Here is a 15,204-nt window from a genome sequence, read left to right as displayed (position 1 = left end):
TCCTTTCTGGATATCCAACATATCTCTTCATTTCATCTCTTTATCTACCCCCATTCTCCCTCTTCCTTACCTATCTCACAATTCCATTATCTTTACTCATGTCCATTTCCTATCTCCCGCCGCGTCTTATTTCTATTACTCAGCAGCGTCAGAAAATGGTACACGAAGAAAGAACTAGATTTCACCAAATTTAATGGTGAAAATCATCGGGGCAGTGATATGAATTTCTCTGTTACATCGAGAATAAAATTTGTGATTAGCAAATTAACGCAGACATTTCAAAACGGTAGTGGATGAAATAGGTGCTTGGGGTAGCGCTGAAGTCATTGTTATTACCAATGCTGGCGACGAGGACACTGGTCTTCTCATTGAGGAGGTTTAAGCCATTACAGTGACCCTCACTGAGACTGCAAGTGGAAGATGTTTTGATGTCGACACAAGTCTGCGGTGGCATCTTCACTGGCAGTGTCTTTATCAATGGCAGAGTCTTTGTTCAAAAGAGCGTCTGTGACCACAGTGACCTCCTCGACTTTAGGATCTTCTTCTTGGTCAAGCATGGCCCTGCCCTCATTTTGATTGAAGAGTGGTCCTCGATGGTGCACTTGCCGTGGACATCTTTGCTGACAATTATATTCCTGAAGATGCACAAGATATAGTGGCTACATGATAATTGTGATCTCTTGTCTTTACGTGTTTACAGAGTGTGTTAACTGATGGTAGCAATGCCATTCTTGAAGGCGAAGATGAGAGTGAATCAGTAGAATGAGGCTTTTTTCTGGGCTCTGACCTGCATGCGTCAGCATGACCACAAGTATGCATATTAAACTCAGACACACAGGGTTAGTTGATGGGAGTCGCAACAGGCTCAGGAGCAGACCTACAACTGGATCTTTGGTGCTGATAATCTCCCATTTGGGTTTTCTCACTTTAATAGCCGTTTTTATCCAATTATTTTTCTGGAGATGCATTATTTAGAAGCCGGAGCGGTCGACACACTCTGTTATTTAGTGTCCTGTATATGGAACAATTGTTGGCCATATTCTCAGACTTGTTAATATAAAATATACGTTTTGCGTACATGTCATCTGTGATTATCCACACACCTCACATGGCCTGAAAAATGGGTCTTGAACGAGAAGTTTCAGCCATGGCACTAATTAAAAAATGATATCTCAGCCTCTCAGACCAGAATAAAGCAGACAATGTTTACCTTCTATACCTAAGGTGAGAAAGAAGCGTTTGGAAGAGTTGTAGATAAAAATCTAAAATAAGATAATTTAAAGGAAATTAGCAGAGCTCAAAGGATTCCTCGTTACCTCGTGCACATGCATTAGAAAATCTGATAGTTGGTGCCTCTGAGGAGGGCTGGCACTATCTGATCTCACCCACCCACCTGAATGGCAGGACCTCAGGTCACAACATATAGTGGATGGGCTACTTGTAGTTATTGGCTGATTTCAAAGTTAGTTGAAATACTGCTCTGCTAACATTGACTACCCAGGGTTCTCAGGCTGACGTCAGGGAATATTTCAGGCATGCGAATATATGAAGGAGAAAATGCTGGAGAAATAGTGATTAACAGTCCGCAAAAGAAGAAGGCCTTGGAAGTAGTTTTACTAATTATTGCTACCAAAGGTCAAGCATGCTTCCAGAATCATATACAATGCAACTGGGCCTTCTTGAGTGGGGCCTCAAGCTAGTCATGAACTCTATGTTAGGATGGAACCAGCAAAAGAATGGGGACACAGCAAGCATTTTACAAGTGCATAAACAACAGCTCAGATACTTTGGTCTATACCAAGCCTGGTTGCTTCACGCAATACTCTGCAGTGCAAAGGACTTAGCCAAGGCTAGATCAAATAGCTACCGATAAGCAACTTTTCAATGTCACACTGAAGCACAGAGCAAGATCCCCCTTATCCCGACCAACTTTTAATGCTAAACTTCAATGGCCGGCTGGGGGCCTAAACCCAGAGGAGGCATGGCATTTAAGAGAGACAATGTTAAGGTACCCCTTGTGGGGAAAGATATGAAATAGCAGTCCAAGGAATACTTAGCCATTAACAAGATGGGAGACTTTGGAGGAGGGATTGTCTGAGATGCCCTAAGGGCATGTTTATAAGCTAATTTTATAGCTGCGACCTCAAGGCTAAGAAACAAACAGAAGGCCATAATATGTAAGCTGTAAAAGGAGCGGTGGCTGTTAGAAAAGTAGTATAAAAATACACAGTTCCCCAAAAAAAGGGTCTAAAGTTCTGACCGCTGCAAAATTGAAACATAAGAATTAGACAAAGCATAACAAGTCATGGCTAATAGGATCGAACTAATAAGAGGGAATAATAAAGTGGGTTGCTGCAAGTAAATATATTACAGGACCGGCAAGAAAACTAATGGATGATGCTACTGAAGATAGGGACGAGGAGAAACCAGACCAGTTCTGTTGCATTTATCAAGACATCTACATCAAAGACTCAACAAGCTCTAATGAGCACAGCACTTATCTGATGGCGAAGGCCCAACGTAGGCTGGAAGCACAAGTAAGGGAACAGAAGACACTGCACTGCAAAAAAGAGGTTCATCATGGGATGCAGAATCTGGCCTTATGAAGAGTCATGTAAGCGGATGGCTTCCCAGCAAGCTTTTACAATCGTTTCAACCCCATCTATTGATTATTGTAAATGATGTTTCAAATGATATGCACACATGGCTGAGTTAACCCTGATAATGTGAATTGGTTTGATTCGAAGGCCAAAATAGACACTGCCTGCAGCAACTAGCACATGACCATTTCTATGCTCAATAAAGATGCCAAAATGTTAGTAATGTCCTGGTAAACAGAATTGTTCCTAGATTAATACACACTAACAGATTGAGGTAGGATAGGCATGATTTCATTGTAACATGTTTCTGCATCTGTTTCATTACATAACAGAAACACCAGAAAGAATTGAAAATAATTATCTATGTTTTATTGTGTGTCATCACCTTGGTTAGAATTAGTCGGTATAGTTTGTATAGCTGTAATTGGAAATACTTTGAATGCCATGATACCACATAAGTGGGCATACGCAATGATAGACAGACGCCCAATTAAAAATATATATATATTTTAAACTTTAATATTCCAACAATGCTGATGGCCTTTTCAGAACAGAAAAATAAAATTAAAAATAAAGTGTGCAGTTGGCAAAAAAGAAAGAGAGAAGCCTTGAAGCACTTAGCAGCTGCCGGGCCCTTGAAAAATAAAATAAATAAATATGCATTGGCAAAGCCAATACACTGGCATTTCCCTGTTAAAGGGAAGACCTATAAGCTTTGCCAATGCTTGCTGCTAAGTGTGAATGACAGCAGATATGATTTCTCCTTTTCTACCACAAGATATAGAATGCCAAATTTGAACAAGAGAAATATTTCTGGAGAAGGTGATCATAGGGATATTACGCTTATAAAACCGGATTAAAATGCCTTGGCAAATACTTCAAAAATGGTGATGCTGATAAAATGAACTGACTTTCAGCAGGTACTGGTGGAGACTAGCTGCGTTCCTCCAATAAAGATTGCCTGACATTTTCTGCGGACATCGCACAGTAAATTCAACTGCAGAAGACAAACCTTGAAGTATTTCCTCCATGGAAAGGATTTCAAACCTTGTTTAGCAGGAATCTGAGAGCAAATCACTGCCATTGGCTTAATGCTGCTATAAAAGGGGAGAATTTGTCCCAATAATCTTCCCTTTATGCTCAGAAGTGGTCTTAGGATAGCGGTAACATTTTGGAATCTTGTACTGGTAAGAACAGCAGCACATTATGTGTCTACAATAATATATCATGCAAGTCTGCTTTGTGCAAATGTAGTCCAGAAACACACACAGAACGTACCAGATGGAATATCAATGCTTGCAATTGGGATGGTGACGTGCTTCAGGGTTTTCAGGATACTGGCGAAAGGCTCTCTTACTGCACCTTTGAAGCTGAATCCAAATATGGCATCCACTACTAGGCTGTATGCCCCATCGATCAGTTCTGCCTACACACAGAGACATGGTAATACACCTTAGGAACAATGGACTGCTTGAGAGGAAAAATCACGGCTGAAAATATCCATCACTAACAACTCAATTACATAAATACTAACTTGCATCACAAACTACTTGGAAATTAATTTGGATAGCATTAAATACAATTATATGGGTATTGATTTTGGTTACAACGATGAGCAGTTTATGAAAAGGACCCCAACAAATATAAAACATAGTAACCAGATTTCTAATTGACAGTAGCACAAGCAGAACAAACTTCCTACCAAAATATCAATTTAGTCGGAGGAAGCTCTCACCATCTCATGAAGGCTCGCTAAGAGCCCTAGAGGAGCCTAGACAGAAAAACACCTCTATATATAATCATACTTCCTAGAATTATATTCACCAAATGAACATAAACTTGTTTACATATTATTTTTTCTAGTTTTTATTTGTATTTTAATTAAAATATCTTCTATACTTTGTTCATAGAGATATACATTCTTGAATATAGCAAAATAACAATACTGTGTTAAGAAAAAACATAAATACCTCTGACCAAGCACACCTCGCATACTCTCATTCATACCCCATTCATTACTCACTAAAACACTAACACTGAGCGCCTGGGACTGGGCAGGGGGTTCTAGGATCTCTCACTTACTACAGCGCGGGGACACGCCGGTGGGAGTAACCAGGTGCTTCACAAGCTTCCTTATTATTATTATTTTTATTATTATTATTAAAAAAAAATCAAAGAACAGGATAGGTCTTATGCCCAAACAGGATTTCTCCGTGACCCTATTGGGAATTTCACCCTGGCACCACAAGGCCTGCACTGGCTTTCAGACAATAAGAATCATTTTTAAACCACTTGGTATTCCACATAACTAAATCCATAACGTGGGACCAGAATGCCTTCGATTCAAATTCACCAATAAATCTCATGCCATTCCTTGAGATCTTCTACCGGACTCCTTATGCAGTGCCCCTTTGAAGATAACGTTAGCGCTCAGTGCAAACAGTTTAAGCGGTCTGTGGCCAGACAATTAACAAGCATTTACAATGCAATGGTCTCGGCATTATTAAAGGTAGAGCTATTGGCATTGCTCATGACTTTTTTTTTAAATCATAAACAAATGGCATTGTCATTTACAATGCCAATAGCTTAATCGCTCGCAAATGCATGACCTATTGCCTTTACACCCACACAGAGCCACACATATACAGAGCCACCCACACAGAGCCACCCACACAGAGCCACCCAGAGTCATTATCACAGAGCCACCCACACACAAACAGAGCCACCCACATATAGAGCCACCTACAAAAAAAGCTATCCACACATAGAGCCACCTACAAAAAATAAATGGCATTGTCATTTACATTGCCAATAGCTTAATCGTTAAATAAATGGCATTGTCATTTACAATGCCAATAGCGTAATCGCTCGCAAATGCAGGACCTATTGCATTTACACCCACACAGAGCCACACACACAAAGCCACCCACACACACATACAGAGCCGCACACACAGAGCCTCCACACACACCCAACGCCCCCCCACACACACCCAACGCCCCACACACACAACCAACGCCCCACACACACAACCAACGCCCCACACACACACCCAGAGCCCACCACACACACACCCAGAGACCACCACACACACACCCAGAGACCACCACACACACACCCAGAGCCCCACACACACACCCAGAGCCCCCCACACACACCCACACACCCAGAGCCACACACACACCCACACACCAAGAGCCACACACACACCCACACACCCAGAGACACACACACCCACACACCCAGAGCCCCACACACACACACCCAGAGCCCCCCGCACACACCCAGAGCCCCCCGCACACACCCAGAGCCCACACACACACACCCAGAGCCCACACACACACACCCAGAGCCCACACACACACACCCAGAGCCCACACACACACCCAGAGCCCACACACACACCCAGAGCCCACACAAACACCCAGAGCCACACACACAGGAGAGCAAGCAGAGCGAGGGGGCAGGGGAGCAAGCACAGCCAGTGTGCAGGGGAGCAAGCTCAGCCAGGGGGCAGGGGAGCAAGCACAGCCAGGGGGCAGGAGAGCCAGCACAGCGAACTTAAAGGAAGGCACGGATACACACACTTGATTACAGGTATTATCATTCTTTTAGCACAAAAAAGGTGGAGGTAAAGGGATCAGAAGGAAAAAGCGAAGGAAGAAGAGAAAAAATGGAGAGAGAGGAGGAGAGCGACAATGGGAGCAGGGAGAGTGGAGGAGGTAGACAAAAGGAGGTGAGAGGGAAAGAGATAATAAAAAGAATGGGTATGGTTGAGATTGGAGGAGAGAGATGGCCAAAAGCAGAAATGGAAGGGAAAATGCTACGTTCTAATCGAAAGAGGCCCACTTCACCTTTCACCCCAATTAGGCAGACAAGAACAGTTTCAAACATGGTAAATAATAAATTAGCAATAGAGCAACATGCAGGCATGCCAGGACACTACAAAACTTCTGTGAATTACAGTGATTTTTGTACCCGACCGGCACCCACTGTGACATCTGCCGATAGTGCGCTCTCTTTTGGAATTACATAAACACACACGCACAGGCTTCATTGCAGCACCCCACGACTCCCACTTACTTCTCAAAGCTGCAGGAGCTCGAGCCACCGCAGCATCACACAGCCTCCTCAGAGAGTCTTCTGGGCCAGGCCTAGACTCGGGTCACATGACTATAGTCATAGTGTCAAGAAGGGCGGTATTTCAGCGCTGGTTTTTAATTTTTAACAGGTCTGCGAATGGCGAGCCCCGCACCTCTTGAAGCCCTGTATAAACTACTACTGCAGCAGCCGTGCTTAGAAGCTTGTTTACACAGTCCCATTAGAAGACTAGCAGCCCTGCTTATGAGCTTGTTTACACAGTCCCGATAGAAGAGTAGCAGCCCTGCTTAGAATTATGTTTACACTGTCCCATTAGAAGAGAAGCAACCCTGCTTAGAATGTACTTTACATCGTCCATTAGAAGAGCAGCAGCCCTGTTTTGAGAAGTGCTTACGTGCGAAAGAGGGAAAGCAAATGCAATGAGAAGTGCGGCTGCTAGTATGCGAGGTCTGCTGAGAAGTGCTCGTGACAGTACACAGATCTGCTGAGAAATGCAGGAGCTAGCATACCAATGAAGCTGAGAAGTGCAGGTACTAGTATGCAAGACCTGCTGAGAAGTGATGGGTCTAGTGCAGCAGATCTGCTTAGAAGTGCAGGTGCGAAGCCTTTGACCGGAAGTGCAGGGCACTGAAAGCTTGGCAGTATCGGCCCTGCCACTCCCCCTCGATGGAATGAAGGGAACTGCGGGGGGGTGAGCTGTAAAAGCTTCGCAACAAAAATTGTTTTTGTTCTTTTTTTCAAGACACAAGTTTGAGCGCAGAGATGGCCAGCAAGGCAACATCTAAAGTTGGAATGGAGAGCAGCTCTCCTTGCAGTTTGCCTTCCTTTGTGGGCTCAGCACAGCTTGCTTTCTGCTGTTCAGCCTGCATCAGGTTGCCCACATCTAGGGGTAAGTTTGGCACTGAGTGATGTCTTCTCCAGAGATGTCTGCGGGTGTAGCTGGGCATCAGTGTTTTAGGTGTGGGCAAGAAAACAGGGAAGACAACAAAGGTCATGTGCATTATTACTAACTGTAAAACAGCCATGGCCCGCTACCACAGAAAAGAGGTTCTAGGTGCACCCTACTAGAGCCACTGGGCACATGGAGTGGCAGCTGGATATTCTGGTTGGCACAACGACTGATGGGCACTGGGTGGGTCATTTATCACCTCTAGCACCACTTTCCGTGAATTCTTCATTGATAAGCGATGCAATTTCTGCCCAGTCATGCTTCATATGGGTAGACATCAAACAGGTTGGGCAGAGGGAGATCAGTGCCAAATGCCAGGGCAGAGGAACAGGGAACCAGCATGCCCACATAACCAGGGGTCTATGAGGGGCAACCTCTCACCAGTGACTTCATGGGGCACATACGCCATTACACACACTCACTCTTCATGTTATCTATCCCCAACACGCCTATCCTATCTCACAACACTTTGTTTTTGGTTTTTGCAGTTTTATATAACGCGAACTCGACACGAAATTATTGGAGCGCTTTCACGAGCACCAGTTAAATTACAGAAGGACACATTCAGCTTTTTGGTAGGCACGAGGAGATTAAGTGATTTGCTCAGAATCACAGAATGTTGAGCCGACGCCAAGACCTGAACCTGATTCCCCTGTCACAAAGTACTACAAACACCGAGTACAGGTTCAACAAATACAAATTCAAACTGAAAGTCAGCAAACTAATGACAATGTATTCTGAAGAGACATTGTCTTATTGGTTGTTGGGGCGGGGGGAGGGGGCGGGAAAAGCTGTGCAGCAGAAAATATACAAACAGGGATAGAATCACGCCTGCTTGTGTATGCGATTCCTTATATCGGGGGCTTCAAACAAACGGGCAGAATAGGGGCGCGAGGAGTCTGCTGAGGAGTCGTCGACGCTGTACATGGTGAAAGGAAATGCATACACGTATGTCGGTGTGTGCATAGTTCAGCCCTCCAGGGGCTGGAAATGGGACCCCGGCCTGTCACTCAACATCAATCATTCACCGAGCACTGCACAGGTGTGATGGGACCGCGGCCTCTTTCATACAACATCCGTTAATTCACTGAACACGGTACACGTCTGACGGAGTACAGCCTTTTACCTCCACGCCATCCATGTAGTCACTTAACACCGCAATCCACTCAGACATATACATGTGAGCATGTTCCACCTTTGCAGCGTACTTGAAGTAAACGTTGTGTCAGTGAATACGAATATCTACACTTCCATTAGCCCACACTGCACCATATGCATAAAAACATCTACAGATTACACGCCCTGTGCTGTTTCACACACTACACCTTTATACATTTACACCTAGAATGCTGATACGCACTGCAGCACTTGCACACATAGTACACGCTTAAACACAATGCACCCCCTCTTAGAAGCGCACATACCTCTGTTACTCAACCTGCACCCCTCGCATGTGCAGACCTACAGTGCCCGTGCACACAATATACCCCAGGACAGCTCGATCCCCATTACATAATCGTACCTGCACACTCCTTCACACCTGCACAATCCCTTACACAGTCACACCTATTCCATGCCCACACACCTTCGGACACATAGCAACCCCTTCACAATCACACACACAACTCCCTTAGACCAGGCACACAAATATGACACTTTTGCACACATGCGCTTCTTAAACGTGCATAGCAGCGCCCCACACACACTGGCCTCTCATGGCGCATAGCACGACACAATACACAACACAACCCTCTTACACATTAACATAGTAAACAGTCTACACACATATTTATAAATAACTATACAATACAGTAGAGTACAGTACAACAGGACACAGCGGGAGGACAACGGTGCTGTGTATACAATAAACTGCAAATCAGCCACGACCAGAGATGATGGACATGTTTGGGTACTCTCCACACCACCCGTGCATCACGCCACATAACATGCCGTATAATCGAGACTATAAACGTGTAATGTTACTGGCCGCAAACCCCCGCTCCCCACCACTGTAATGTCCACCGTACCTGGATGTGTGAGGGGACCTGCACACCTCCAGTCCTCTCTGACATGTCTACCATTTTGTCTCAAATACCCCGACCGAGGGGTTCCTAGCTTAACTAGGTGTAGCTGATGTGTCCATAGGAATAAATGTCCCACCGGCCTCAGGTTCCCTCCAAAGCAACCTTTCCAGAGCGGCCGCGCTTCCGAGGCACTGAACTAGCTGCCGCCTGTGTGCACGGGCACTAACGTGGCACGGGGGTGTCTATGAGGGCGGGGGGATTCAGGGGAAGAGCGGGACCAGGGCTCGGGACTCTTAGGATATTAGGTGGGTAGGTGGGTAGCTGGACAAGACGGAAAAGCAGGGTTTGAGAGTGAGTTACAGAGGCAGGGCACGGCAGGTGGGGACGGTGACAGGGGGGCACCGAGGGTCACACCGTGCTTGTGCGCAGAGGAATCCCTCCCGGTGCCTGCCAGTCCCCGCGCTCTTCCTGGTTGCACCGCCAGTGCCACAGCCGCCCCAGAGACTCGTACCTGCTTACCTGGAGGTCACCGCGCAGAGCAGGGGCAGAGCCCGGGGTGGGCGGCAGGGGCGCGGGCTGTCAGCACACACTCGATGCCGTGCGAGGGGAGCTTGCACCTCGGCCTTGAGCTCCTCTGGTCCTCCTCTTTCTCCTCAGCCGTGTGCGGTGCCGGAGCTCCGGGTGCACTCGCCAGGCTGTGGGCAGAGCTCCTCGGGCCCAGCGCAGGCTCTCGGCCGCCACCCAGCAGAGCGAGGGGTGACTGCAAGCCCTCAACCCAAATGCCTCCCACAGCAACAGCGCTAGATATGGAGCGTGTAACAAACAAGGAGAAGGAGGCAACAAAGAGAAAAACCGCACGCAGCAACAAAAAAAAAAAAAGGGCCGGGAACAGCTACCGAATCCCACAGCGGCCGACCTAATCAGCGGGAGGAGGGTGGGAACAAACACGGACAGTGGGAGGGGGGCGGGAAAAAGACCACGGCAGGGAAAGAATACAACGGCCGACCGATTCAGCGGGAGGAGGGCGGAAACAGAGACGGACAGCGGGAGGGGGGGCGGGAAAAAGACAGCGGGAAACGAGGACAGCAGCCTACCTCATCACAAGAAGACTTAAAATGGCGAACAGCTACCGAATCCCACAGCGGCCGACCTAATCAGCGGGAGGAGGGTGGGAACAAACACGGACAGTGGGAGGGGGGCGGGAAAAAGACCACGGCAGGGAAAGAATACAACGGCCGACCGATTCAGCGGGAGGAGGGCGGAAACAGAGACGGACAGCGGGAGGGGGGGCGGGAAAAAGACAGCGGGAAACGAGGACAGCAGCCTACCTCATCACAAGAAGACTTAAAATGGCGACCACAAGCTTTTGAAATTTTTTCGGAATTGGGGGCGTATTTTGCTGTTCTGAGTGACGGACGACGTCACTGTCTAAAGAACAGCAAAAATGACGCCCCCAAATCCGAAAAGGACGGAGCTTGTTTGGAGTGACGCATCTCTCCTCCAATGGCTGGCCTCCGTTTAGGAAGCCAGCCAATGAAGGAGAGAGGGGGCACGGAGGCGGGACATTCACCGCTACTCAGACTCATTAAATCTCCGGCCTAAGACTGCGCAAGCGCAGCCTTTTAGGCCTTCGACCTAAAAAGGATTGTCCTCCACTCGCTGATATCAGCAAGACTGTAAAAAATAAAAAACAAGAAAACGGAACTAAAACCCGTGAACAAAACTAACAAGAAGCCTAAAGAAGCTATCAAAACCCAGGTAAAGCAATGATCAACATAGTCTACTCTTTAAATTTGGTACTACCAACAATGCAGGCAGGTCATTTAAGCATCAGCACTGCACCTCAAAATAAGAAAAACCAATACAATCTATGGAAAGCATGTTAAGAAAATCATGTGAGCTAAAGGTGTTCAGAAACTTAAGCCCTCTTTTAACTTACTCTTTACAATTACAATGATAGGCCAAGGCTCACCATCTCGACCGTGTGCCATTCAAATCAGACTGTTTTGTCCCTCTACTTTAAAGGATTCTAAACATTCCATCTGCTCAGCAGGGCAATCCTGCGCAAATAAACTCCTACTCCATCGGTCATATTTTGGGGCATCACTAGAGTTCACCTGGCGTGGCCCACATCTTGCCCCTCTCTTACCCACTTATCACCACAATAACTGACTCTTCTCAATCCTTCCATTTCCTTAACTGGGACATCACTTAAATCCCCTGCCTCAAAGACCACAGGGGTAATTTTGTCAAAGTCAATTTAAATCTATTTAAGCAGAAAAACAAACACTACAATACCACAGATTAAAATCTTGTATCTAATTCCAAGTAAAGCGAAGATTATATCATATCATAGTTCAATTACTTCACTATCATTTTTTAGATATGGATATTCCGAAACAGATTTGAAATTGGAGAGCTCATGGGAATCTATAAAGGGCTCTTAGCTAACTATTTAAGAAATGATCAGGCAGTTTGTCACTCATTTCCTCTCAATATGCACACAAACATATGTGTCTCATGTTTATTTAGGAATTTTTGAGATGCCCTGCCCACCAAATTGTTCCCCAGCAACATTTAATGACGTAATCAAATACTACTAAATTTAATATAATACTAATAGATTTATCGCAAAAATATAATAAAATATCAGTTACATTAATAAAACAATAAAATCAGCATCAATACTAGAATAAGAAATAGCAGCCATGATTTAAAAAAAACAAGGTATCCAAAATAGAGATACGCAAGTTCTAAAAACTTCACAAGCTTCCCAATAAATCGCCCACGTGAACGGGATCACCCCCCCTACCTCGCCTACTCCGCAATGTCACTCAAGGTCCCGGACATCTCCAACCGATCCTCCGGCCTCCCAAGTAACCCGGACTCCACCCTTCTCTCCTTCTTTGCAGGACCCAATCACGACAAACGGAAAACCGGAAGGACTCCCGAGTAACCCCGGAAGTCCATCTCCCTACTCGGAGCTGGAACACGGAAAAGCCGGAAGCGAGGACGGCAGTTTGTTCAAGGAGTTGGACTCGTGGCAGGAGACAGCTTGCAGTGAACCTGAGAAGAGAGTCGGTGAAGATGAAGAAGACGAGGAAGTCTGGACCGAGGACTGGTGGAGTCCGGTGGAGGACACTGGAGAGTGGCCGCAACTCACGGGAGAGTTGCGGCGGGGCACGTGAGTAACGAACCCTTTGTATATTTAAGAGTATAAATAGCCGTAGCTTAAACAGTCACGATCGCACGTTTTGCACTTACCACTGTATATATTGTACAGTCCCCGTTCCGTCACGGATGCCACTGTACAGACTCCCCGCACGTGTTCACGCCAGCATCAACCCCTCTTTTTCCCTGATACTCTTTTTCCTTTCCCTCTTGACCCGTTCCCTACCCTCCTCACGGTCCGTTCATATCCCACACACCTGGCGACGGTATTCGATACAAGGGAACGTACAGCAGTTGAACTAACGGCCCTTTCTCTTTCTCTCCTTCCCATACCTCTGAGGAACCATCATCCCGGTGACCGGTCAACTGGACCTGCTGGACGACCCCAACCGACGTCTGCCCAAGAACCAGCCCTTCTGAGGAATCACTGTGACGACTTACGACCAAGCATCGTCCCGGAGCTACCCCTGTCCCTTTTCTCTCACGAACTGTTGAAACCTCTGTACACTAAGAATAAAAACCGGCTCAGAAATAGCCCACTATATACGACCCCCACGCCTGTTATTCCGGTCCGCACACAGCCCACGATCACAGCCCATCAGTAGCAGTTAAACAATATCTAATTGCTTCATGAATTGATTTAAAATTTGCTCTAATAAAGGCTGACTTCAAGTATTTTTTTAACTTGCAGGTGATAAAAATGGACACAAACACACGTGTTCTGAAAGATTCATCCTTATAGCCATAGAGTTGACTCAGTCTTAATGGGTACCACTTCTTGTTCCACGATCCTTCAAATTGGGCAATTGGTATAGAAAGGCAGCAAAACCTCCAATACTTGATCTTACAGGCAGGGTTTAAGGTTTAAGAGAGATCACTCTGAGCTACATTTTGGTAAATATCGAAGGTGTAATCTGAGTGTTTGAAAGCCTGTAACAGGCTAATTCTATCTGTCACAAGGTACCTTTCTTGGCATGCTTTGCGAGACTTTACAGAGACAGCAGAGACAGTTTTATAAGGATCAATATGGGAGGTAAGTTATTTTCACTTAAGACATTATTGACACCAGCAATGTTCAGAGTTAAATTAGAGTTGCTTAGTAATTGCAACTCATTGTGCATTTAATGCTTCGATGAGACTTCTGCAGTGTTAAAACAATAAGTATTTTGCAAATGCACCAGTCTGTCTTTAGACTAATGAGGTTAAAGCAAGCTCCAACTAAATCTTACATTGAGGGGTTGAAGTGTGAAGACCAAGTGCTAGCTTTATTTTGCTTATGTAAAGTTTATCCAACTCAGCAATAGTTTTATCATTAAAAACCATGGAATCATGCAGAAGAGTCGAATAAACTTACTATTAAGTGCTATAACTGATGGAGAAATGTCCTGACTGCCATAAACTTGAAAATGGATGTCGAGCTTTCTCTCCCTCCGAACTCGGACTATTAATCTGGGCCCCTTCCGTTCGAAGACCATGGGACTGACTGATGGAGTACCTCAGGGCTCCTGCCTCCATCCCACCTTATTAACATTTACATTGCTTTATTAGCTAGATTACGTAGAAAGCTGGGCTTCACACCAATTTCGTATGCTGATGAAACTCAGCTACTACTCTCATTTGACGAACACAATTCCAATGCTCAGTCCACCTTCTCGGAAGTCATGATCGCTATCGCTTGCTAGATGAGGAATAATTTCCTTCAGCTTAATGCTGGGAAAATCGGGATGATGCTGTTTGGAGACGCACCATTGCTGTGGTCCGCAGAATGGCAGCCAAATGATCTAGGCACCACCCCAGTGTAGACTGTGGTCAAGAACCTTGCCATACGCTTGGACCAGAAACTGATAATGAAGGAGCACATTGCAGCCACCGTTGGCTCTTGCTTCCATGTGCTAAGCATTCTACAGAGGGTATTCGCCTTCCTTCCTTTGACCACACAGAAAGCTCTCATTCAGGCACTGGTGTTGAGCCGCCTGGACTACTGTAATGCCCTTTTGATATCAGAAAGTGAGTCTTCGTTGAGTAGTCTCCAAGTAGTCGAAAACACAGTGACCTGCCTGGTCTTGAATGTCCCCGCCAGAACTGCCTCTCTCCCTCTTCTACAACAGCTTCACTGGCTTCCAGTGCGCAAACGGATCATATTTAAGATATGCTGTATTGTGCATAAAGCACTAAATGGCAAAGGTCCTGGCTATCTTGCAGGAAAATTCAATCAATACCTGCCACCCAGATCCTTACGCTCAGGAGCTAAATCTTTACTGCTTGTACCGTTGGGTGGGAAAGCTTTCTTTCACCTAGCCCCCTTTTATTGGAATCAACTTCCCATTCATCTTCAGAAATGCCATGATCACCTTCAATT

The 15,204-nt window shown here is 45.8% G+C and overlaps 1 protein-coding gene across 1 annotated transcript in view; it reads right to left on the bottom strand.

Moving 5' to 3' along the window:
- NAXE (NAD(P)HX epimerase) overlaps window positions 1-15,204 on the bottom strand; it is a 142,292-nt gene that overhangs the window by 26,980 nt on the left and 100,108 nt on the right. The window contains exon 5 of the mRNA XM_086947645.1: window positions 3,879-4,026. Coding sequence (XP_086803771.1) covers window positions 3,879-4,026 — 148 coding nt within the window. The remainder of the gene's footprint in view (window positions 1-3,878; window positions 4,027-15,204) is intronic.

The sequence above is a fragment of the Lissotriton vulgaris genome, chromosome 12, assembly GCF_964263255.1.
Source record: "Lissotriton vulgaris chromosome 12, aLisVul1.2, whole genome shotgun sequence".
Taxonomy (NCBI): Eukaryota; Metazoa; Chordata; class Amphibia; order Caudata; family Salamandridae; genus Lissotriton; species Lissotriton vulgaris.
Note: the sequence above shows the minus strand (reverse complement) of the source record. Positions and strands in the feature narration are given on the sequence as shown.